General features: G+C 43.4%; 1 protein-coding gene across 7 annotated transcripts in view; it reads right to left on the bottom strand.

Moving 5' to 3' along the window:
• Window positions 1-25880, bottom strand: part of DCTN1 (dynactin subunit 1) — a 1835652-nt gene that overhangs the window by 509193 nt on the left and 1300579 nt on the right. For all 7 annotated transcript variants that reach the window (XM_044063298.1, XM_044063299.1, XM_044063300.1 and 4 more), the window contains one exon: window positions 16574-16735. In XM_044063298.1, the coding sequence (XP_043919233.1) occupies window positions 16574-16735 (162 nt within the window). The remainder of the gene's footprint in view (window positions 1-16573; window positions 16736-25880) is intronic.

Below are 25880 nucleotides of genomic sequence, written 5' to 3'. Positions count from 1 at the left end.
ACTTCCCTGGACCCCTGTCTAACAGGGCGACTGACGTGATCCCTAGGGTGAATTTCCTTCCTCCCATCCAATTGTCAATGTTCCTTTTGAAGAGGGCCAAAGAGGCACTCTGCTTGACATGTATGGGCAATCTATTCCAGAGTCAGGGGGTCTCTGGGTCAGGAACCTATCCCTCCAGCATGTTTTGTTTATTGTGATGACAAGGTTTAAATCCCTAGAGCGTGAGGCTCTGAGGGATTGGGATTTCTTTAAGAGTAGCATGTCCAAAAGCTCTGGGTTTGACATAGCCTTGTATGTTAAGCAGAGATCACCTCTGAGTAGACGATATGCGACAGAGTACAGCTGGAGTTTTTTAAGGCTGCCAGCGTAGGGCATCTGCTTTAGGCCTGTGATTCTTTTAGTGAGGTATTTCTGCGGCCTATCCAGTTGTTGCAGATGTCTTGAGAGGTACATACCAAATGGGGCACTGTATTCTATAATGGGTCTAATGAGGGATGGGTACAGTGGGACAATGACCTCCTTTTTTCTGGATGAAAAGTCCTTAGTGATGAGGTGTGCCACATAGAAGGATTTCCTGACTGTTATGGCGATGTGAATATCGAAGGTGAGACCACTGTCCACCTGTGTCCCTAAGTCTCTTATCATACTTTTGGTGTTTAGTGTACTGCCACCTGTATGGTAATTCACGGATACATGTTTTTTCCCAAAGGGGATAACTATACATTTCTTGGCACTGAGCTTGAGCCCATGGCTCTGGCACCAAGTATCGGTTTCTGTAAGGCCTTTTTGTAGAGTATCCACATCATTTGTGGATTCAATAATGGCTCCCAGTTTGCAGTCATCTGAGAACTTTGTTAGCCAGAGTCCCTTAGTGTTGGCCTGTACTTCAGAGAAGTAGATGCCAAACAAGAGCGGTCCCAGGACGGTACTCCACTCGTCACTTGTCTGGAGCTGGATTTGGAGCAGGCTACTTTTACAGTGTGGGTTCTATCAGTAAGCCAGTTAGCAACCCATTGGGTGACGTAGGGATTAATGCCCAGCTTAGTACGTTTATATATGATTCCAGAGTGGGGGATGGTGTCAAAGGCCTTGGCAAGGTCTAGATAGGCTGTGTGGACCACCTTAGCCTTGTCCATGGCTCTGGAGACTGATTCGAATAAGTCAATCAGGTTCAGGAGACAGTTTGCATAGATTCAGCTTTTTCCTCCATCTTTTTAAGTACTACTACTGCTTTGCTGCCAAACAGACTGTCTTGGTTTAAGGGATCATCCAGTAATTTAGCTTCAACCTGATCTGGCAAAGATTGCTCCTTAAGCCAAGCATGCCTTCTAAGTACAGACCCAGTGACAACAGCCCTGCAAGATGCCTCTAATGAATCAAAACTGCATTGTAAAGTATGTTTTTCAACTTGTTCAACAAGATGCATTAAATCCTGTAAATATTTATTTTCAGTACAGTCAGGAATCGACATCATTTTCTGTTTAAGCAATCCAATAATGTGCTGCTGATACATGAAACTGGCAGTTTAAGGCCCTAATGGTCAAGGTTGCAGAAGTGTATACCTTTTTACCCCATCTATCCAGCGCTCTGGAATCTCTATCAGAGGGGGTAGGATTTTTGGCAGCAGTAGCCTTAATGCCTTTGGGTCCCTATGAAATGGTCTCAGTATCCACAGTAGGATTTTTAAAGAGGAACTTGTGAGAGTCAGGTACCCTGTAATACCCATCAGGTTTTCTGGAAGCAGGAGGTAAAGAGTCAGGGGCCAGGCTAGATTCCGAGAAGGCATCTTCTACAATGTCCAGTACAGAAGGGATAGCTAAAGGCCTGTGTTGAAGCTGGAGTAAAAATTCCCTAAGCCTCTTTTTGGAGTCAGAGTAATCCTGGCCTTCCCAGCAAAAATGCTCCCCAAGAGTGTGCAAGTTTTCACCAAAAGAGAAATCCTCTGGAGGGGAAGCAGAGGGAATGGAGTCCTCTGCATCAGAATCCTCATAGGTAGATAAGGGCAAATCCTGGTCAACAGAGAAAACAGAACTTTCAGAATCATGATCAGAAGGAAAATCAGTCCTAGGTCTCAGAGTGGAAGGATGGCTTCCCCTGATTAGAGTAATAAGGTCTTCAGCCATTCTTATCACTTGTTTTTTAGGCATTCGGGCCTGACCATTGGTTTTCTAGGCATGGATCGAGTTTTATGCCTTGAAGAAGAAGATGGTGTCGGTTTAATATGCAAGTCAGTAGGCCTGAATACACCCTCAGAAGCCGGTGCCTGCACAGCGGCTCCGGACCCATCCAAGGTAGAGACATCCGCAGATTCCACAGTCGAAGAAGCATCTCGCGGCATGCTGGACTCCGAATGGGTCTCAGTTGAGGCCTGTGAATCTGAAGTAGTAGGTATCAGGGACTGCAAAAGCGCCTCACTGAGTACCAGCGAACTGGCAACTAGCTTAGGACAAGCGTCGTTGGCTGCTTTGGACCCAAGCGGTCTGTCTTTATCTTAGCGTTTTTTAGGAATGTAGGTAGTCGGGTGGCTTACTAAAGCCATTTCTGGATAATTGAACAGAGTACCAAAATAATTAGATGCAAAAAGAACCGACTCCGAATAGTACGAGGTTTGAATAAGACAAAAAAAACGACATCTAGGTACGTCGTGGTCTGGGCCTAAGCAAGAATGCAGTACGAATGAAAATCTTTATGAGGTATTTATTTTCCACAAGAAATACAATTGTTAACTTTTACTGACATCGGTTTAGAGCAACAAATAGGATCTCCAGCGGGGTACTTAGTTGAAGAATCCGGATCTGAAACTCTAAAACAATTTCAGGAGTCGGCCGACTGGCACTTGCGAACTGCTTCTGCTTCGGGCACCGCACGGCAAGAAAGACTGATGTAATGGCTGCATGCTTTATACCCTTGACTACCTGATGGCATGGAAGATGAGACAGCAACCGACGAAGGACCCAAGACTTTGATAATCAGACCGACTGAGGGCTACTGCAAGCAGATAATTGAAATGTGATGACTGCAACAGTGAAACACGAAGAACATCTACCACGCAATTAGCTTGACGAGCCTGGTCTGCAAGGCTATGGAATGTATCATCATGGAACTTATAAACAATGACATTCGTAATCTCCAAACTCTGGATCCTACCCAGTTCGGGTTTGTAAAAGACAGATCATGTCTCCTAAACCTGATAGACTTCTTTGAAGTGGTCACCAAAGCTGTAGATGAGGGTAAGGTGGTTCACACAGCCTATCTAGATCTCGCCAAGGCTTTCAACACCATTCCCCCTCTCTGGAATTATAGATAAACTCACTAAACTAGGTATAAATCCCTATATCACAATGCCAAGTGGCTCACTGACAGAACCCACAGTGTGAAAGTAGCATACTCTAAATCCAACTTCAGGCCAGTGACAAGTGGAGCACCACAGGGTTCAGTCCTAGGTCCTTTCCTGTTTGGTATCTACTTCTCTGAAGTACAGGCTAACACAGAAGGTCTTTGGCTAACAAAGTTCGCAGATGTCTGCAAATGAGGAGCCATAATCAAAACTCCTAATGATGTGGACATCCTACAAAAGGGTCTCTCTGAGAGAGATGCCTGGTGTCAAAGCCATGACCTCAAGCTCAATGCCAAAAAGTGCATTGTCACCCCTTTTGGTAAAAATTCTGTACCATGAACTACCACATAGGCAGTAGTCTACTTAACACCAAAAGTATGATAAGACACCTTGGGACACAGGTGGACAGTAGCCTCTCCTTTGATAATCACATCGCCACAATAGTCAGAAAATCCTTCTATGTGGCACACCTCATCACAAAAGGTTTCTCATCCAGGGAAAAAAGAGGTCATTGTTCCCTCTACTCATCACTCAGACCCATTATAGAGTACAACACCCCTTTTGGTATGTACCTCACAAGACATCTACAACAACTGGAAAGGCCACAGAAATACCTTACAAAGAGGATTACCGGCCTCAAACAGATGCCCTATGCAGACCGTCTCAAAAAACTCCAGGTTTACTCTGTCGCATATCACCTACTCAGAGGTGCGCTCTGCCTAACATACAAAGCCATGTCAAACCCAGAGCTGTTGGACATGTTCCATGTAAAGAAATCCCAATCCTTCCGAGCTACATGCTCTAGGGACCTAAACTTTGTCACCACGATAAACAGAACATGCTGGAGGGATAGATTCCTGTCCCAGCGACTCCCCATACTCTGGAACTAACTACCTATCTATATCAAACAAAGCTCCTCATTAGCACTCTTCAAGAAAAATCTTGATGACTGGATGGGAGATAGGAAATTCACCCCAGGGATCACTTCTGTGGCTCTGCTTGACAGGAGCACGGGAAAATAATGTTCTTGGGTGGCAAAAGCCAGGGTACCGTTTGGCTAGGCCTATATAGGCCCTAGGGCCAACAGCCTAGGACCTAACTATGAAGCTATGAATTGTAATTTTATCACTGTTGTTTGGACCATCATTTTATCTGTACCAGTATTGGTTACCCCAGTTAGAGGAAAATTATATTAAAATATTGTATTCATACAGCTAATGGACTAATATGTACATAGCATTCTTTAGTGTATAAATCATGTTTTTTTTTTAAATCCTCAAGTATTAGCAAGGTGTTTAATATGTTCACTTCACTGTCAACCAAGGTGTTAATGGGCAGTTCAGAAATACGACCACAATGTTATGGTTAAAATAACATTGAAACTGTACATTTATAGCATACATAACATTTGCAATAGCACATACTTTTTGTCTCATAGATATTAGTCTATCTCTAATCTTTTGGTATAACATGATTAATAAAAATAAACCGTTAATTCAACAGCTGCAAAGAGTTAATGAGAGTACTAAGTCATAAATGAAATTCTGTGATTGCAAAAGAATAAGTTAATCAAGTTAAAAAGTAAAACTAAAGCAGACACGGCTCATAACTGATGGAATATTTTCGTAGAATGGTCTGCAAAAGAAAAAGTTGTTAAATACATTCAGTTTTGGTAGTAATACTTGATATCATTGTATTAACTATGTAAAATTGCATTTTGACTTGTATCAAAAGAAGACTAAAGGTTTTGTTTCTTAATGTGTTTTTTGCAAGAAAATAAAAATAGGGAATTGTTAGAGTGTATTTAACAGTGGATAAAAGGTTAAAGTAATTCTGTTACAAATATGCAAAATAAATAAGGAATAAAATAAAGGTTGTTTAAATGCAGAAATAGAGTTTAGCAATATGTGATTAGCATCTATACTAAAATGACTGCGGCTTGGAAAATAAGGAATTTGCTTAATAGACATGTTTTCCTACAGAATCAGTATGCATTTCACATGGTCACCAAGAAAGTTGGCCTCTTACAGACTTAGCAAAAATGTAAAGAACAGGATGTATGTATTTCACATGGTCAGTAAGAGCAAAAATGTAAAAAACAGGATGTATGTATTTCACATGGTCAGTAAGAGCAAAAATGTAAAAAACAGGATGTATGCAGCTTCTGTAAAGAATGGACAACAGGAAATCATCCATGCTTGAGAAGTAAAGTAATACAGTGTAACTAAAGCTGCAACAGCAGTATGTGTGGTTTGTTTATAAAAAGTTATTGGTTACTGCTCAGAGTTTGGTGCTGAATCAGTGTACACTCTGCAAGTTTCTATGGGCAACAGACTGTAAATGCAATTATAACTAGACTTTGATTTCAGCAGAATCCAGCCAGCAAGAAATAGTGTCTTAAGACGACTTCGGATCCATCACAGTAAGCAGCACTTTGACAATTAACTTTTCGCCAAGCATTACTCTGGGTGTGGTGGAGAGTCCAAAGGGCAAGGCAGAGAATTGCAAGTGAGAGGAACCCACCAAGAATCTCACATATTTCCTGTGGGAGGGTTTGACTGGAAATTCGAGCTAAGCATCTTTTATGTCTAATGTAGCCAGGAATTCTTGTGGGAAAATGAGAGAAAAATTGGCTGGCAGGGTTAGCATTTTTAAGGTAGGGGACCTTTAGAAAAAGGTTGAGATAGGAGAGGTCTAGAATGGGTCTCCATGGTCCGTCCTTCCTGGGAACAAGTTAGAGGCTTGAATAAAATCCTCTTCCTTTTGCAGTAGAGGGGACTGTCTCAACTCTACCCTGATTTAGCAGGTTCTGGACTACCGGTTGCAAGAGGTGCAGCTACTGAGCAGGTAGTCGAGCTATGCCTCGGCCTATGGAAGGGGTGATCCAGGACATAAGTAACCATATGAAGTATGGACAGGACCCACTTGTCTGAGGTGAGATGGGTCCAAACAGGGAGACAGTGAGAGAGGTGAGCAGACAGTGGTACAGAAGAAGGGGGAGGAGGAGGCGGCAAGGGTGGCAGGTAGTCAGATGCTACTTGCCTTGTCCTGAAAGAGAGTCCTCTGGCTAGAGGAAGGGGATGCTCTAGCTGGAGGAGGCTGTTTCCTTGTGGGTTTATGAGGCCTTGAAGGAGGAGCTCGGCAGGAGGACTTCCTAATAAACTGGGTTTTGGCTGGATAGTTTCTGTGACACTTAGGGATAGGTGAAACCAGTAAATGTTTCAGGTCCTGCATTTCTTTTCCTTTTTGTTGCATATATTTGAAAAGATCTGCCACCTTAATGAGCTTTGCCCTGAAATCATCTAGCAGGGGTTGTAGACGAAGCCAAAAGTATCTGCGCAAGGCAGCTGCTGACCTGGCAGAGGATTCAGCAGCATTGTAACTACGTGATAGTGTGTCTGGTGACCGGGGAAGAGAGAGCCAGGAAAGGGGACAGTAATGCTTTGGCAGGTGGAGTCTGGAATATCTGCCAGGTGTTTGGTGGCAGATTCTAAGAGGGATAAGGTATACTTGGCCATGTGGGTCTGGTAGTTTGTGGCTCTGATGGCCAAGGTAGCCGAAGTATATATCTTTTTGCCAAACCTTTTCATTGCCTTGCTGTGTTTGTCAGCCAGGAGAATGGTGGTAGTAGGATGGAGTTTGGAGGCTTTGTCCGTAGAGACTGATATAGTGGCAGGATCAGCAGGTGGGCACTTAAGCAGATGCTTAGCAGTGTCAGGCACCTTATAAAGCCTGTCTAGTCTGCGTGGAGCAGAAGATTGGGAGTCAGGGTTCAGAGATGCAGAAGAAAAGGCATCTAATGGGCAGCCAGGATAGGAGGAACAGCAGATGGACTGGGGGTTTCCATTTGAATGAGGTTGTAGTACCTCTTTTATACCTCAGACATTTCTGAGAATTCCCATTTAAAGTGATTCTTCATCCTGCTGATAGTCTCACTAAAGGTCAACTCTTCAACTGGAGAGTCAGGGTCCACTGACTCTTCCTCTGGGGAGCCATATTCCCAAGGGGGAAGATAGTTGTGAGTTGTAAGAAAGTGATTTCTCAGAGGAATCTGAAAGGACTTCCTCCTCCCTAGTAACTGTGTCAGTAGGCTGAGGCATAGGTCTCAGGAGAGGTGGAACCAGTAACAGCAGTGGTAGGCCTCAGTGCCATAAAGGCACTGGAAAAGGCTTTGACCAAAAGCCTGCCAATCAAGCATACTTTCTGTAAAGGGAGAAATATGTTTTCTCTTTTCTCTTCTTTTAAGAGAGCCTCTGGACGTCTGTCTAGAAACCGGATATTGCAAGGGCTTGGACGGTTCCTCAGAAAACAGTTTCCTTCCCGGCATAGGAGACCAGTGCCAGAATAGCCTCTGCGGATGTGCTCTCACCTACGGATAGTGCGGCATCCTTAGAGGTACCTGTGACCTCCGGAGTGGCGGATCCGGGTCCAGATCTTGAATCCAGTCCTATGTCGGCCACAGGCTGGGGATCGGACGGAAGAGGCTCAGCAATAGATGAAGGGTGTAAGGTCCTGGCCTTTTCTGGTGGTTCTGCAGAGATGTCTGAGGCACCCTCCATCCTTAATGTAAGCTGCTTCAGATGTTGTTTTTCAAGATAAAGACTATGTGCATGCAAGTGACTACATAATGTTTTAGATAAGAACGTCTGGTACATCGGGCACCTTACGGTCGTACAACTGTCCCTAACAGAAAGGGCACTCATCGTGGGCATCCTTATGAGGGATCTGGCGGCTGCACTGACACTTACCCTTTCTGGATGACATGGACAAGCAATACTAAATTTTTAGAAGGATTGAAAAGGTCCCCAATGGGGTACTTACCTGATAAAATGAAACCAATGTCAGCGGTAGCAGAAACACCTGGCGTATGACTGGCGGTTGAAAAGTTCTGAGGGCTGGTGTGTGCCAAAGTCCCATTTAAGGACCATGAACTCTTGCCCACATGAAACGTCTCACACACCACAGAGGGAAAGAAAGCTTTTGGATACTGGCCGTACCTATGCGAGACTGGAATGGTAAACCCATATGCAGAATACTGCAACTTGGGAATCGGAGGACACTGAAACAACACTAATTTCATGAGCTTTAATTATATTAAGAACAAAATTCAAACTTAGAAAAATGACACAAAAAGAAATTTAATTTACAAGTAATTTAGGAAAAGTTCAAAGGAAACATTTGCTAACATCTTTTGGCATTACAAAAGTGCCTACCCTAGGTTACTATAAAGAATGTAGTAAAGGGTCAATCATTAAGGGTTTCAAGACTTACCGTGTTCGAATCAGAGTTATGAAAGACGACAGTTTCTTAGTGAATCTGTTTTTAAGCTAGGGTCTCACCAAAACATTTTTTCAGATGAGATGGCATCTGCTGTTTGTATGCAATACAAGGTTTAATCCAGTACCGGGAGATGAGGCTAATAATAGTTTGTCTTGTTTTTTTTACCAGTTACACAAGATACAAGTCGTCCTAACTTTTGTGATTAATTATTCCTTTGATATCATTAAAGTTCGGGATATTAATAATTGGAGAATTTTTAAGGGAAATTTGGACTTGGCTTCATTATATGATGCAGGTCTGCATTTTGCTTATCAAAGTTATAGTAATTTAAAATAAATTTTAAATAAGAAATTGGTTAATGTTATGTCAGTTCAGCCAGCATCAAAAATTTATGAACTTATTTTTGCAGATATACAAATAGCGACTGCATGGTTGCAGTCAGTAGATTTGATCATTTGATACAGGTACAGGGGAGATTTACATATAATTCCATGGGGTGGTTAACCTCATTACTTGTGGCTCATGTAATACTTTTTATGTGGGTAAAACCATGACGTGTTTAAATGGATTTTAGCGCAATTACATAACATAAAATTATGTACAAAAGAGAATGCATTATTTAAGGATTCTTGCTTCTATATAAATTTTAAGCACTCCTTCTGTATAATAGATAATGTCACTAGCTTTAAAAGGTGATGATATAAACAATCAATTCGAAAGTAAAGTACTGGACTGTCAGTTGGGGCTTAATGCGCTGGTTAACTTAGGAATTAATTGACTTCTTTATATAGTAAAGCTTTGTCTTTAAAAATCAATTAATGAGGATTTTAGGCATTGCTGACTGGTATTGGTCTAACGTGATGTATTTATATGGATGTGATGTTAATTTTTAAACAAAGTCGTAAAGAAGTCAAAGTGGTTTGATGAAAGTGCAACAACTTGTAAACTAAATTTGTTTTTGTGCAATGTTTCCATCTAAGCTTGAACTCTGTTCTTAGTTTTTATTCAAACTATTGCGGTTTTGGAGACGTCTGGTTATTAGCTTTAATTATACTCTAACTTAGGAATGTGGTTCACTCTCGTCATGGTATTAGAAACCCAAAAGACTTATAGAAATTAAACCAGGTGAAGGAAGTTCAAGTATCGTCAACATGGTGGGGGAGTCCTACGGTTCCAGCAGGGGCAGAGCCCTCAAAATAATACTGACAAGCCCTTGAAGCAGACAACACATATTCTGCTACAAGGTCAGCTAAGCTAAGGAAGGGAAACCCTTCAGATTTACTTACAGATTATGATTGTTCTTTCTTTGTTACTATAATAATACGTCACATTTCCATTTTTTTCCTCAAGTTTGTTTGTTTTTTCGGCTTTTCCCGGTTAGGGGTCGCCAGAGGGAACTCCGGTCCGCTAATGATTGGCAGTCGCTTTTTATGGTGCCGAGTTGCCAGCCCGACGCCCAACCTTCAGCAAAGGCACACCCATTCATGCATGTCTTTCGGAGGCCACTCGGCCGCGGGGAGGACATGCAGACTCCACACAGAAGGCACTCCAGCCGAGAATCAAACAGGAGAACCTCTTGCTGTGAGATAACAACACTACTGCTGTACCACCGCGGATATAGCTGTAAGAGACCATAATAAAAGTACAGTTTTGTACCTATCATAAATGTAGATGTTCGAAGATCCACATTGCTGCAGTCATAACCTGTGGGTAGTCCACTGTCCTCGGTCGGCCCGAATACCAAAGTGTTAGGCTGGCGTCGGTCATGGTCACTCAGATCTGACGTAAGTACGCCGTGGTACTAAAGCGCATGACCAATGTCATATCCTCAGTCTTTCTTGCCCCAGATGTCAGAAGGCCCTAAAAAGAAAGGCCATAGCCAAAAACAGAAAACCTTCAAACACCCATGTACAAATAATATTTACAACCCAAACCACACAACCACCCCAAACTACAGTGGGGAAGGAGGGAGGGTAAATTGGACTGCAGCAATGTGGATCTTCGAACATCTACATTTATGGTAGGTACAAAACTGTACTATGTTCTTCATCTCACATTGCTGCAGTCATAACCTGTGGGTAGAATCCCAAAGCAAAGGTAAAGGGAGGTTGGCAAAATCATAAAGCACTGAACTCCAAGCAGCTGCCTCCAAAATATCTTTAGTAGCTACACCCCTTAAAAAAGCAGTAGAAGTGGCAGTAGCCCTAGTGGAATGAGGTCTGATTCCAGCCGGAATCTCCTTACCATGATGAGAATAACAAAAAGAAATGCAATGGCCAAACCACTTAGAAATAGTTTGTTTTGAAACAGGTTTCCCCTGAGAGCCCAAAGCAAAAGAAACAAACAACTGTTGAGACTGTCTGAACCCTTTGGTTCTGCTCAAATAATAACGCAACTGCCTGTGAATATCCAAAGAGTGCAAAATTTTCTCCCCTTTATTTTGGGGATCAGCATAAAATGTAGGTAAATGAATAGATTGGTTCAAGGCCACATTTGAAACCACTTTAGGCATAAAAGTAGGGTTAGTACGCAGGGATACCCTATCCTTATGAAAAATCAGGAAGGGTTCAACTGCCATTAGAGCCTGTAATTCAGATACCCTTCTAGCAGACGTAATGGCCAACAAAAAAGCAGTCTTCCAAGACAAAAACTTCAACTCAGAAGTAGCTGCAGGTTCAAAAGGAGGTAAAGTGAGTTTTTCCAACACAAAATTGAGATCCCAGGAAGGAGTAGGAGCTCTACGCGGGGGTCTTATATTCTTTGCCCCTCTAAGAAATTGCTTAAACAAAGGATGAGAGAATAATGGTGGGTCACAGTCATAGTGAGCAGAAATGGCTGCAGCATGAACTTTTACAGAGGAGAAAGACAAACCCTTGTCCAATAATTCCGTAAGATACTGAAGTGAAACACTCAAATTAGGCCCTGAAACATCAAAGCTCTTTGCCTTGCTCCAAATAAAAAATCTCCTCCATTTATCAGCATAAACTTTCCTTGTACTAGGCCTTCTGGCCTCCAAAATGACATTCAAAACTTGTTGAGGAAGCTGCGACCCTCCAGGGTCTAGAACAGAATATGCCAGGCTGTCAGATGCAGGGACTGTATCCTGACATTGAGGAAATGATTGCCTGCCTGGGACAAAAGGTGTGGAATCGATGGCAAAGGCCAAGGAGGCTCCCGTACTAAACTCCTCAGTAGAGGGTACCAGTGCTGTCGTGGCCAATCTGGAGCTATTAGAATCATGGAGGGCTTGTCCTGTCTGACCTTCAAGAGCACCTTGGGAAGAAGAGGCAGAGGAGGAAAGGCATAGACGTGAAGATTGTTCCAACTGAATGATAGAGCATCCACTTTCCAAGCTTTTGGATGAAACATCTTTGTGCAAAACTTTGGCAACTGGAAATTTAGTGGAGAAGCGAACAGATCTATGTCTGGAGTCCCCAAATCACTGTCAACTGTCGAAATACATGAGGATCCAACTTCCACTCGTGGGGATCCACCATCTGTCTGCTCAAAACATCCGCTAAGGAGTTCTGTGCTCCTGGCAGAAACCTTGCCTGAAGAGTGAGGTGCAAACTGAGAGCAGTCTCCCACAAAATCATAGCTTGCCTGCAAAGAGGGTACGAATGGGTTCCCCCTTGCTTGTTGATGTACCACATGACAGTTGTGTTGTCTGTTTGAATCAACACTTGTCCTGGGTGAAGTAGATCCTTGAAAGCCATCAATGCAAATTGGACTGCTAACATCTCCTTCAAGTTGATATGCAAATGTTGAAGTCTGGCAGGCCACGTGTCTTGAACCCATTTTCCATTGAGGTGTGCTCCCCAAGCCTTGTCTGAGGCATCCATCGTTAAGATCTGACTCGCCTCTGGTCGGGTCACAGAGAGTCCCTTGTTTAGGTGACATTCCTGAGCCCACCACAAAAATTCCTTTTGAATGCAAGGTATTATCTGAATGACAGTGTCCAAATCGTGGCAGTGTTGAGTCCATACACTTTTGAGATACCATTGTAGCTTCCTCATATGCAGTTTGGCATTGGGAAGCACCAGAATACAAGATGCCATGAACCCCAAGGCTTGAAAGACTGTCCTTGCAGTCAGCCTGGACCGTAGGGACAATTGTTGGAAGTAAAGGGTAAGATTTCTTTGCTTGTCCGGGGTCAAAAATGCCATCTGAGAGGCTGTATTCAGTCTCACACCCAGAAAGCACATGTCCTGAGAGGGTACTAGACTGGACTTTGTTTCGTTCACAGAATACCCTAGGCACCTTAACACTGCCATAACATACTGTAGATGGTGAAGTAGCTTGTCTTTGTCTTGAGCAAGAATCAGGCAATCGTCCAAGTAAGGATAAATTTGTATTCTTCTTAACCGTAAGAAGGCTATCACCGGAGCCAGAACCTTTGTGAACACCCTGGGCGCAGTAGATAAGCCAAAGGGCAATGCAGAGAACTGATAATGTAAAGTCCCAGCCCGAAAACGCAGGAATCTCCTGCAACTGGGCCTGATAGGAATATGAAGATAAGCCTCTTTGAGATCCAGAGTTACCATCCAGTGATCTTTGCCTAACAGAGGCAGAAGTTGTTGCAAAGTCAACATTTTGAATTTGGGAATATCCAGGTATGTGTTGAGGATAGACAAATCCAGAATTGGCCTCCAAGTGTTTCCTTTCTTTGGAACAAGAAACAGGCGAAAATAAAATCCTAGGCCCACTTCTGAAAGAGGGACCTGCTGTATAGCCCCCATTTGAAGAAGTAAAGAAATCTGTTTGTGAGCCTCCACCCTTTGCTGAGGAGGAACGTCTGGCATGCCTTTGAAAGGAGGCAATGTGTGGAAATAAAACTTGTAGCCTCGGTCTATAATGTCCAACACCCATTTGTCCTGGGTGACCAAAAGCCAACTTTGCCTGAAAAGTGCCAACTTTCCTCCCAGAGGAGCTGCCAGACAGGAAGGATCTGGCAGCTGAAGATGCAGGTCATTGGTTCTGCTTACGAAAGGACTGGCCCCTGCCCTCACCTGTAGATTGTGCAGGGGAACTCCACGTCCTAGGCCTGAAAGAACCCTGAGCTCTGCCCCTACCACGTCTAGATCTGCCCCTAGACTGTAAATCAGAAGAAGGGTAAGCCCATCCCTTAGTAGGCCAATTTCTGCTAAACCTAGGGGGCTGCACCTGCAAAAAATCCTTAATAGTCTGCATAGACTTAGCTTTGTCTTCCATTTTCTTCAAGACTGACTCCACAGGAGAACCAAACAAAACTTCAGACTGAAGGGGAGCATCCAAAATTCGAGCTTTAACATGCTCTGACAAGTTCTGATCCTTAAGCCAGGCGTGCCTACGAATAACTGATCCAGTGGCAGCCACCCTGGAAGAAGCCTGTAAAGCATCGAAACCACATTGCAAAGAATGCTTACCCACCTGATCAGAAGCATGAACCAAATCCTGTAATTCCTTGCACTCTATGCCCTCTGCCAAAGCATCTACCTTAGATTTTAACTGAGTAAGGAGAAAATTCTGGTACTTCAGCATATGAAACTGGCAATTCAAAGCCCTCATTGCGAGAGTGGAAGAGGTATACACTTTTTTACCCCACCTATCCAAAGCTCTAGAATCTTTATCCATAGGAACTGGATTCTTTACAACAGAAGCCCTGACACCCTTAGGTCCCTGGCTAATAATTTCTGGGTCAGCCCTTGGGCTCTTATACAAATATTTATGAGCCTCTGGCACTCTGTAATATACATCTGGTTTAACCGGTGCAGGAGGCAAAGAGTCTGGATTAAGGGAAGCCTCAGAGAAAACATCCTGAACCACATCCAAAACAGGAGGTATAGCCAAGGGCCTATGTTGTGGTAAAAACAAAAATTCCCTAAGCCTCTTTCGGGAATCAGAGAAATCATGACCTTCCCATTTAAAATGCTCCCTCATAGAATGCAGGGTTTCTGAAAAAGAAAAATCCTCTGGAGGAGAAGCAGAAGGACTAGAATCCTCTGCGTCTGAATCAGAATAAGGAGGAAAATCCTGAAAGTCTTCAGCCGAAGACTCTGAGTAATCTGAAGAATGTTCCAAACCTTCCACCCCTGGCTCCACCCTAGGCCTCTTATCTGGAGGGGGCATAGAACCTCTGATTAAGGTAATCAAATCTTCTGCCATTTTTAGCATGTGTTTTTTAGGTACAGAACCTGCAGAACTAGGACTGACGCCAGAGAAGACAAACCAGGCCTGACCTTGGAAGGTACCTTAGAGACAGAAGGGGAAGGCCTAACCACCTTATGCAAAGAAGGGAGTACAGCAACCTGAGAGGCCCCCTCAGCCTGACCCGACTCCTGAGAGGCCACATCTTGCAAAATTAAAGGCTCCCCCTGAGACTCAGCTGAAACCTCGGCTGGATACACAGATTCCACCGTAGTTTCTAAAGAACCGGCTCATCCTGCTTGGACTTTAACGATTTTTCCTTGCGCTTCTTAGCAGTAGCGGGCGGAGGATCCGACGGCATATTGTAATTACACCGCTTACCGAAGACAAGCCTAGCACAATCTAACCTACGTTTAATGGTGCGCTTATTAAATCTAGCACAAAAGCGACACCCGACTACGTCGTGCTCAGGCCCCAAGCAAGGAATACAGAGAGAGTGGTAATCCCTATGAGGTATCTGTTTCCCACAAGAAATACAATTATTCACTTTTTCTGACATCCGGATTTAACTGCAAGAAAAGACAAAAATATTCCCCAACGGGGTACTTAGCCCAACTTGGTTTTCGGTCTGAAACTCAGAATACGAAAATTTCAGGACGCCGAACGACACTTGCAAACGCTGCTTCTGCTTCGGACCATGCGGCAAGAAAGACTGAGGATATGACGTCGGTCATGCGCTTTAGTACCACGGCATACTTACGTCAGATCTGAGCGACCATGACCGACGCCAGCCTAACACTTTGGTATTCGGGCCGACCGAGGACAGCGGACTACCCACAGGTTATGACTGCAGCAATGTGAGATGAAGAACATCTGTATAGTCTCTTTTGTTAAAGTTTTGATCCAGCACAAATTATCTTTCATTACTTTTTTACGTTACAAAGAATATTTTAAATACAATTCTTAAGACTAAACACATGCATCTAGTAATACGGTTATGGCCAAGGCAGAAAACAGAGTAAATGTTCAGTGTTGTTATTGCCTACACACACAGGAGGATAAAATGCAGAGGACTTTTTCAATTGTTTGTTATATGTAAAAAAACAAAAAAAACAAAATAAAAATAATTAAATTACTTGTTGCTGTTGATGATATAAAAATTACTAGTCGTAAGTTGAAGAAAAAGAAGGAAGCTGGCAGATAAACTGTGCTCGTCTGGTGTGCAAAAATGTATAAGAGGAAAAGAACCAAGAAAAAAAAAGGAGAATTAAGAGGAGGAGCAGTGCCATGCACCTTGTGGTCACACACCTGCTGACACTGTTACCTGAAACCATTTGACGGAAACTGCTAAAAATGATGTCAGACAAGATAAAAGCATCATCTGGTGCATGGAGAGTCAAGATACAACTTCCTGCTTTACAGGCTTCCTCAAATATGAGGGTCTTCTCTATCAAGGGATCTGGTACATTAAACTTAATACTAGTCTCAGGGTAAAACAATTAAGATGTGGGCCTAGGAAGATTTCTGTTTTTTGATAGGAAATTTAACTGGCAAGCAAATGTTCAGCTCCAATCTTAAGATAAAGGTAAATATTTTGAAACCAAGCAAAAAAGGTGGACAAAGGTGTATAAAGCTGTTACATATACTAATATATTAATGAATTAAAAGATATTAATCTTTTGTGACATTTATTATACTAAAGAAATCGAGATAAGAGAACATGTTTAGATATGCTGTAACATCTAAAGGTACAAGGTTCAGAATTTTTTTGCAACACATTCCTCCTCATAAATACACACATGCACTGGCACACCTCGCAGAACTCCTTACCTTCTCTACAGCCTTGAAAGCAAGGTCTTCCAGCTTCAGTGGTGATAATCCCTCATTCTCTGTTAAAGGTGCAATCATCTGTCCCCCCGATGCTGCCACCTCCTGCAGCACAGCCACCACCCATGTAAGGTGCTTGCGACAGTCCATCAGTGTGTCAGACACCTAGGAGTTCAGACAGCTCACTGTTAAACAGTCTGTGCTACTTTCAAAATAACTTCAGTATTTTTTGTAGCTAGGGAGAACATTAAAATAATGTATTCAATGCAAATAAGCAAGTACTGCTTGGCATAAAAAAAGCTAGAATAATGTTAATCGTCAATGATCAGAGTACCTTTTTAAAGTAAAGAACATCAATATTTTGCATTACAATGTAAATAAAAGGAAGTCAGACACCTATAAAATGTTTCTCAAGCAGGAAAAAAAAGTGTCTGGCTAACGGAAGAGCACCAGATATACAATAGAAGATTCTTCTGTACATGCAAGTGTAAAAATTGACATGCTGATATTTCGTCTTGATTACAATTAACTAATTATTGGTCTTAAAAAAAGATACAAAATGGGCCCTCCATATCAGCTACACTAAAATTGCATGAGTATGTATACTCAAAATAACAAGATCTCTCCTGCAGGAATTCATTACAGGAATGAAAACTAATCAAAGGTGGATGCGAGTTCTCTTATGTCTGATCTTTTACAGCAATCAGATGTCTTAGAGATACACACACACACACACTCTTCTGCTATGGCCAAATAGAGGCAACCTAAACATAACACTACTTTTCTGGTAATGATAAAGTAGCATACAGAAAGTACAGTTTTGTACCTACCATAAATGTAGATGTCCGAACTGGATAGCATCTGCAGTCATAACAAGTGGGTTGTCCTGTCGTCAGGCAGCCCTGCAGTCGGCCGGATTCCAAAGTCCGGGTCCGGCTTCGGCTGATGTCGCACTCCACCCGACGTCATCTCTGTTGGTCTTCGGGTATAAAAGCATCAGCCGACGCCATTTTCCTCAGTGTTTCTTGCCCCAGATGCCAGAAGCCCTCTTGCAGGCTAAAAATTTGGATAGATGCCAATGTTTCCAAATAGATAGAGGTAAACACAACAATAAGCATATATGTACATATATACAAACAAATACACCATAAAAGACTCCCCCCCCAACAGCTAGCTATTAGGAGGGTAAACACCCTAGGAGTACCACAGAGGGGAAGGAGGGAGGGTAATCCTGACTGCAGATGCTATCCAGTTCGGACATCTACATTTATGGTAGGTACAAAACTGTACTATGTCCTTCATGGATGCATCTGCAGTCATAACAACTGGGTAGAATACCATAGCCAAGTAGGGGAGGAGGATAAAAGTAGATTATGGTGTGTTTAGGATCCCCTGCAGTACAGCAGTGGCAAACCCTGCTCGGGATCTGGAATATAGAGGCAAATTATAATGCTTGGCAAATGTATGCACGGAGGTCCAAGTAGCCGCCTCAATAATGTCTTTGGTTGCCACTCCTCGTAAGAAGGCTGTGGTAGTGGCTGTTGCCCTTGTAGAATGAGGTCTTATGTTCTGTGGAATTGGTTTTCCATGGAAGGAGTAACAGTATCGTATGCAATTTCCTATCCATTTGGAGATTGTCTGTTTGGAAATAGCTTTTCCTTCCCTTCCTGTTGCATAGGCTACAAAAAGTTGGTCAGTCTTTCTGCTATTTTTTGTTCTGTCCAAGTAGTAGCGTAGCTGTCTATGTACATCCAAGGTATGTAGTATTCTTTCCCCTCTGTTTTGTGGGTTGGGAAAGAAGGTAGGTAGGTGGATTGCCTGGTTTAAAGACACTCTGGATACCACCTTGGGCATAAATGTAGGATTAGTCCTCATGGACACTCTATCTTGGTGGAAGATTAGGAAGGGTTGCACTGCCATTAAGGCCTGTAGTTCTGAAACCCTCCTTGCTGAAGTAATTGCCAGTAGGAAAGCAGTTTTCCATGACAGGTGTTGTAGGTCTGCTGTTGCTGCTGGTTCAAAGGGTGATAGTGTCAACTTTTCTAGCACAAAGTTTAAATCCCAAGCTGGTAATGGTGGTTTCCTTGGAGGTTTTACATTCTTGATTCCTCTGAGGAACTGCCTGAGCAAAGGGTGCGAAAAACAGGTGGATCAAAGCTGTATTCTGCTGAAATAGCTGATGCATGTATCTTGATGGAGGAGTAGGACAGGCCTGAATGAAGAAGTTCGGCCAGATACTCCAGAATGTTAGGCATATCTATGTTTGACACATCTTTTCCTCTTTCCGTACTCCAAATGACAAACCTTTTCCATTTTCCAGCATAGTTCCTTCTTGTTGAAGGTCTGCGTGCTTCAAGAATAATGTCTTTAACTCTTTGGGAAAGTTCTGGATTAGCTGCTGCTATGTGATGTTCCATCCAGTCAGTTGCAGTGTTTTTAGGTTTGGATGTATGATGCTGTAGTTGTTCTGAGTTAACATCAAAGGCATCAGGGGTATTGGCCACATATTGTTGCGAGACATGCTCTTCAGTAGTGGGTACCAGTGTTGTCTTGGCCAGTTTGGAGCTATCAGGATTATCCTTGGACGTTCTTCCTTGATTTTTAGTAGTACCTTGTGTATCAAAGGAAGAGGTGGGAATGCATATGCTGTTAGGCCTTTCCAGTTGAAGGAGAGTGAGTCCACTTTCCATGCTAGTGGGTGGAATGCCCTTGTGCAGAATTTTTTGAGCTGGTGATTGAGAGGTGATGCGAATAGGTCTATCTGTGGCATTCCCCATTTCTTGAGATGGTCTTGAAGATGTCCGGTGCAGCTTCCATTCGTGGGCATCCGAAGTGGTTCTGCTTAATATGTCTGCTAGGGTATTGTCTTTCCCCGGTACAAATATTGCCTGTAACTGAATGTTGTAGCTGAGTGCCAGGGTCCACAGCTCCAAGGTCATTCTGCATAGGGGGTATGAATGAGTGCCTCCCTGTTTGTTGATGTACCACATGACTGTGGTGTTGTCTGTCCTTATCATCAACTGGCCCTCTTTGAGAAATGGTTTGAACTTTTGGATTGCCAGTTTTACTGCCAGCATTTCTTTTAGACTGATGTGTAGGTGAAGTTGATCCTGTGTCCACAATCCTTGCACGCATTTGTCCAGCATGTGGGCCCCCCATCCTAGGTCTGAAGCGTCTGTTGTGATGGTCTGGCTTGGTTGACATCTGCGAAAGGGTAGGCCTGGGTTTGACTGGCATGCCTGAGCCCACCATAGGAACTCCTGTTTTAAGCATGGAATTAGTGGGATTTCTGTTTCTAGACTGTGTCTGTGTTGGGACCATAAATTCTTTAGGTACCACTGTAGTTTCCTCATATGTAGTCTGGCAAATGGGACCAAGATTATGCATGATGCCATGAAGCCCAATGCCTGCAGAACTTTTCTTGCTGTTAACTTGTTCAGTTTTGTTAGTGCCAAGAAGTAAAGAGGAAGTTCTTTTGTTTTCTGTAGTCAGGAATGCCATTTGTTGTACTGTGTCCAATTCAGCCCAAGAATGTCCTTGTTTGGGATGGTATCAGCCTTGACTTTTGTAAATTGACTGTGTATCCCAGTCCTTGTAGCAAGTAAATGACCCTTTGTAAATCTGTTGTCAGCTTGCTTTTGTTGTCGCCTTGTAGCAGGCAGTCGTCCAGGTATGGGTAGATTTGAATTCCCTGTAGTCTGCAATGGGCGATTACTGATGCCAGGCATTTTGTGAATACTCTGGGCAGTAGATAAGCCAAAGGGCAATGCTGAGAATTGATAGTGCTCTGATCCTGCAAGAAATCTGAGGTATCTTCTGCAGATTGGTCGAATGGGGACGTGCAGGTATGCCTCCTTGAGATCTAGAGTTACCAGCCAAGACTCCTTGCCCAGCATGGGAAGAAGTTGCTGTAGGGTCAGCATTTTGAATTTTGGGACAATGATGTATGTATTTAAGGTGGACAGGTTGAGAATTGGTCTCCAACTTTTTTCCTTTCTTGGAACTAGGAGTAGTCTGGAGTAGAACCCCTTTCCTTGTTCTGCTGTTGGCACTCTTTCCACAGCTCTCATGTTTGCTAACTCCATTATCTGGCGTAGAGCCTCTGTTTTTTGATTTGGAGGTAAATTTGGCATTCCTCTTTTGACTGGTAAAGTGTGGAAGTGAAACCGGTAACCTTGATCTATGGTTTGTAAAATCCACTTGTCTTTTGTTATGTAGTGCCAGTTCTTTGAAAATAAGGTTAACTTTCCGCCTAGAGGAGCTGCTATTTGTTCCCTGGTAGGCGGATTTAGGATTAAGTCACTGTGGTTGTGCTGATGTAGTGGCAGTGGCTGTGTCTGTGCCTCTGTTGTTACCTTGCCACTGTCGTCCTCTGTAGGCACCTCCTCTGGATTGGTTTCTGCCTCTGGAGCGTCTATTCCTGCCCCTTTGAAATTTTGTGGAGTCAGGAAAGGACCATATTTTGGCAGGCCAGTTCCTGCTAAACCTTGGGGGTTGAACCTGCAAGAAATCTTTAACAGTTTGAACAGATTTTGCCTTTTCTTCCATTTTCTTCATAACCTGCTGGGCAGGTGTACCAAACAAACTTGTCTTGTCCATAGGAGCATCTAGCAACTTAGCTTTAACATGATCCGGTAAAGCTTGTTCCTTTAGCCATGCATGCCTTCTTATCACTGTGCCTGTCATGGCTGATCTAAATGAAGCCTCCAGTGCATCATAGCCACATTTTAAGGAATGGTTGCTAACCTGTTGTATGTTATTTACCATCTCTAATACATATTTCTTATCAAGAGATTCATCAGTGGTTAGTTTTTAGTTAACTGATCAAGCATAAACTCTTGGTATTGTATCATGTGAAACTGACAGTTTAAAGCTCTAGCTGAGAGAGTAGCTGAAGTGTAGACCTTTTACCCCATCTGTCTAGTGACCTTGCTTCCCTTTCAGAAGGAATAGGGTTTTAGCTGTGGTCGCTGCTACTGCCTTGGGACCCTGGGATATAGTTTCTGGGTCTGCAAGTGGGGCCTTGTAAAGGTGGTGATGAGTATCTGGCACCCTGTAAAATCTGTCTGGTTTGGCAGGGGCTGGGGTAAAGAATCTGGAGCGGAGCAAACATCATTGAAAGCATCATCCACCACAGAGAGAACAGGAGGTATAGCTAAGGGCCTGTGCTGTGGGAGGTGCAGAAAGGTCCTAAGTCTTTTTCTGGAGTCTGAAAAATCCTGTTGCTGCCATTGGAACTGTTCTGCATGGCATGCAAGGTTTCCCCAAAGGAGAATTCTTCTGGTGGGGAAGCAGCTGGAATGGATTCTTCAGCATCAGAATCTTCAAAATTGGAGAAGGGAGCCTCAGGCTGGTCAGTTATGTCTGATTCATCAGCAGAATCATCAGAAGACACTGGCTCAGGGGGCTCTGCCCTAGGTCTCTTCTCTGGGGGCTGAGAGGCCCTGTCTGGGAGAGATTGAGATCCTCTAATTAAAGAAATTAAATCTTCTGCCAAAGAAAGCATTTGAGAACTAGAAGAGGGCCTGGATGTGGGGGGTTTAACAGGCACTGTTTTAGTAGTCTTGGCTGCTTTAGCCCTGGCGAAGGCCTTAATGGACATGGCAGCTGGAGGCCTAGCAGCACCACGTGCTGGGGTAGAGACATCCAAGGGGATGGTGTCTGATAAGTCAACCACCGTAGTGGGTAAAATTTCTGAGGTGGATTCAAGAGTTGTAGAAGGGGCCTCAGTTGTAAGAATAGGTTCAGCTGTACTTTGAGCAGTTTTCTCGGTTTCGGCCGAAACCGAGACACTCATGTTTGCTTTACCGTGGTTTCGGCGAAACCGCGGACCCGAAAGTGCCGGTCTTTATCTTTGCGTTTTTGGGGTAGTCGGAGGATCCGGCGGCATAATGTCGCAAAATCAGAACCGAAAAACTGTTCTGCAAACTCCGACCGGCGCCTAAGCGTTAAGTCGGTTGAAAGAGGCACAGGCCGAACAGGCTGCTACGTCGTGGGCTGGGCCTAAACAAGGCAGACAGTAAGAGTGGAAATCTTTATAAGGTATTTGTTTCCCACAGGTTAAACAATTGTTAACTTTTCTGACATCGGCTGAGGCAAGAAAGAGTCCCCAACGGGTACTTAGCTTTAGAAGTCTTGAAGTAGTATTCGGTAGAAGTAATCTCTGGATCCGACCGACCGGCACTTGCGAACAGCTTCTGCTTGGCAGCGCAAGAAAGACTGAGGAAAATGGCGTCAGCTGATGCTTTTATACCCGAAGACCAACAATGATGTCGTCGGGTGGGGTGCGACATCAGCCGAAGCGGACCGGACTTTGGAATCCGGCCGACTGCAGGGCTGCCTGACGACAGGACAACCCACTTGTTATGACTGCAGATGCATCCATGAAGGACATCTTGTACACTAACAAGTACACGTAAAGAAAGCTAAAATAGTGCTAAAGGCTACACCAAACTAAATAAAAACAGTACAGTATAGTATTAGGCTAAAGTAGTGCTAAAGCCTACACCAAACTAAATAAAAACAGTATAGTATAGTATGACGCTAAAGCTACAACAAACTAAATAAAAATGGTATAGTATAGTATTAGGCTAAAGCCTACACCAAACTAAATAAAAAACAGTATAGTATAGTATAGTTATTTTATTTTACATTTGTTAACCGGGAAAGTCCGACTGGATATAGGTCCATTTTCAGCAGAGGTCCGGGGAGAAAAGCTCCAGACATACATTACATGGACACATACAGTGAAATATTACAAAATGGACATTCCTTCAACAGTAGATGCACACATATTCAGGATTTTCTAGAACAAACACATGAAATATTTAGAAATTATTAACTTTTAATGGAGAACACATACCTTAGTAGTAGTTAACATAGATTTTAGTAGTACATGGTTGTGCCAAGTTATCATCCTTACTTTACATGTCTATTACCTACTGGAAAGTACTAATCAGTTTTCGACTCATTATTATTAAGTTAAAGTAGTGCTAAAGCCTACACCAAACTAATAAAAACAGTATAGTATTAGGTTAAAGTAGTGCTAAAGCCTACACCAAACTAAATAAAAACAGTATAGTATAGTTATTAAGCTAAAGTAGTATTAAAGCCTACACCAGACTAATAAAATAGTGAAGTATTAGGCTAAAGTAGTGCTAAAGCCTACACCAAACTAAATAAAAACAATACAGTATAGTATTAGGCTAAAGCTACAACAAACTAAATAAAAACAGTATAGTATAGCTATTAGGCTAAGGTAGTGCTAAAGCCTACACCAAACTAATAAAGTACAGTTGTGTACACTTACCATAAATGTACATGTTTGAGTGTATTCACTGTTGCAGTCATCACATTTGGGTTATCTGCCTGCAGGTAGCCCTCAGCCAGCCTGAATACCAGAGTCTTCGGATTTCTGCGTCGGATGCTGTCGCCTCTTCCTTGACATCAGGTCATCAGGGGTATAAAACATGCAGCCAATGCCATTACATCAGTTTTTCTTGCCCCAGATGTCAGGTGCCCCCACAATAGGAAGCAATTAATGGTATGGTAAACCCCCATCAAAAATCAATAAGCAAATACACAAGAAAAAATAATTATACCAACAAGAAAGAGAGGTAGAGCCAAGAGAAGTCAGGGGGCTGGAGGGAGGGTAACCAGGACTGCAACAGTGAACACAACGGTACGATGTTCTTAGTGTTTCACTGTTGCAGTCAACACATTTGGGTAGATTCCCAAAACTAAGAAATGGAGGAGGAAGTTAAAGAACATTAGGGCCAGCTATTAATCCCTGCAAGACTGCAGTGGCAAGTCCAGCTTTGGATTTAGAAAAGATAGGCAACTGGTAATGCTTGGTGTAGGTATGTAGAGAGCTCCAGGTAGCAGCTTCTAGGATGTCCCTGGTAGGGACCCCTCTGAGGAATGCTGCAAAGGTAGATGCAGCCCTGGTGGAATGTGATCTTATTCCCTGTGTGGTAGGTTTTCCATGGTGCTTGTAGCAGAAATGAATTTGGAAATGGTTTGCTTTGAAATGGCCTTCCCCTCTGCCCCTGCAGCAAAGCTAACTAGCAGCTGGTCATATTTTCTGAGAGGCTTAGTCCTGTCCAAATAGAATTTAAGTTGTCTGTGCACATCCAGAGAGTGCAGTATTCATTCTCCTTTGTTTCGTGGATTAGGGAAAAAAGTAGGCAAATGAATGGACTGACTGAGGGCCACAGAAGACACCACCTTGGGCATAAAGAAAGCATTAGTCCTGAGGGAAACCCTGTCCACATGAAGATAATGAAGGGTTCCACTGCCATGAGGGCCTGTAACTCAGACACACTTCTTGTTGAAGTGATGGCTAGAAGGAAGGCTGTTTTCCAAGAAAGGAATTTCAACTCTGCTGTAGCAGTTGGTTCAAAGGGGGGGAGAGTGATCTTTTCCAATACACAGTTAAGGTCCCAGGCTGGAGTGGGAGCTCTCCTGGGGGGTCTTAAATTTTTGGCCCTTCTAAGGAATTGCTTTAGCAAGGGGTGAGAGAAGAGGGGTGGGCTCAGTACTATAATGTGCTGAAATGGCAGAGGCATGAATTTTAATTGACGAGAAGTATAGGCCCTTGTGGATCATTTCTGTTAAGTACTGTACAATATGAGGTAAGCTGGGCACTGTTGTGCCCATCGCCTGAGCCTGGCTCCACGGAACAGTATCTTTTCCACTTTTCAGCATAGGATTTTCTAGCACTAGGCCTCCTTGCCTCCAGAATGACATCCAATACCTGCTCAATGAGAAATGCTAGGGAAGAGCTCAAGGAATTAGCCAGGTTGCAAGGTTCAGGGTGTGAAGCTGAGGGTGCAGAATCTGGCCCGCCTGCTGGGACAGCAGGGAAGGGGTCTGAGGTAGGTGCCATGGCTGTAGCAGTGTCATACTGCGCAAGAGGGGGTACCAGTGCTGGCATGGCCAGTCTGGTGCAATCAGTATTGTCCTTGGCTTTTCCTGTTTGATCTATAGTAGAACCTTCGAGAGGAGAGGCAGAGGGGGAAAGGCATAAACCGAGAGGCTTTCCCAGGTAAAGGACAAGGCATCCACTTTCCAAGCTTGACTGTGGGAAGTTCTTGTGTAGAATTTGTTCAATTGGTAGTTCTGAGGGGAGGCAAACAGGTCTACCTCTGGAGTCCCCATTTGTTCCTCAAGAGGTTGAATATTTTGGGTTCCAGTTTCCATTTGTGTGGGTCCATGAGATTTCTGCTTAAGTCGTCTGCCAGTGAATTTAGTTTGCCTGGCAGGAACTGTGCTTGTAGGTGTACTTGGTAGCTCAAGGCTGTGTCCCACA

This window comes from Protopterus annectens, chromosome 2.part1 (assembly GCF_019279795.1).
Source record: "Protopterus annectens isolate FY-2018-M chromosome 2.part1, PAN1.0, whole genome shotgun sequence".
NCBI lineage: Eukaryota > Metazoa > Chordata > Ceratodontiformes > Protopteridae > Protopterus > Protopterus annectens.
This window is presented reverse-complemented; position numbering and strand designations above follow the sequence as displayed.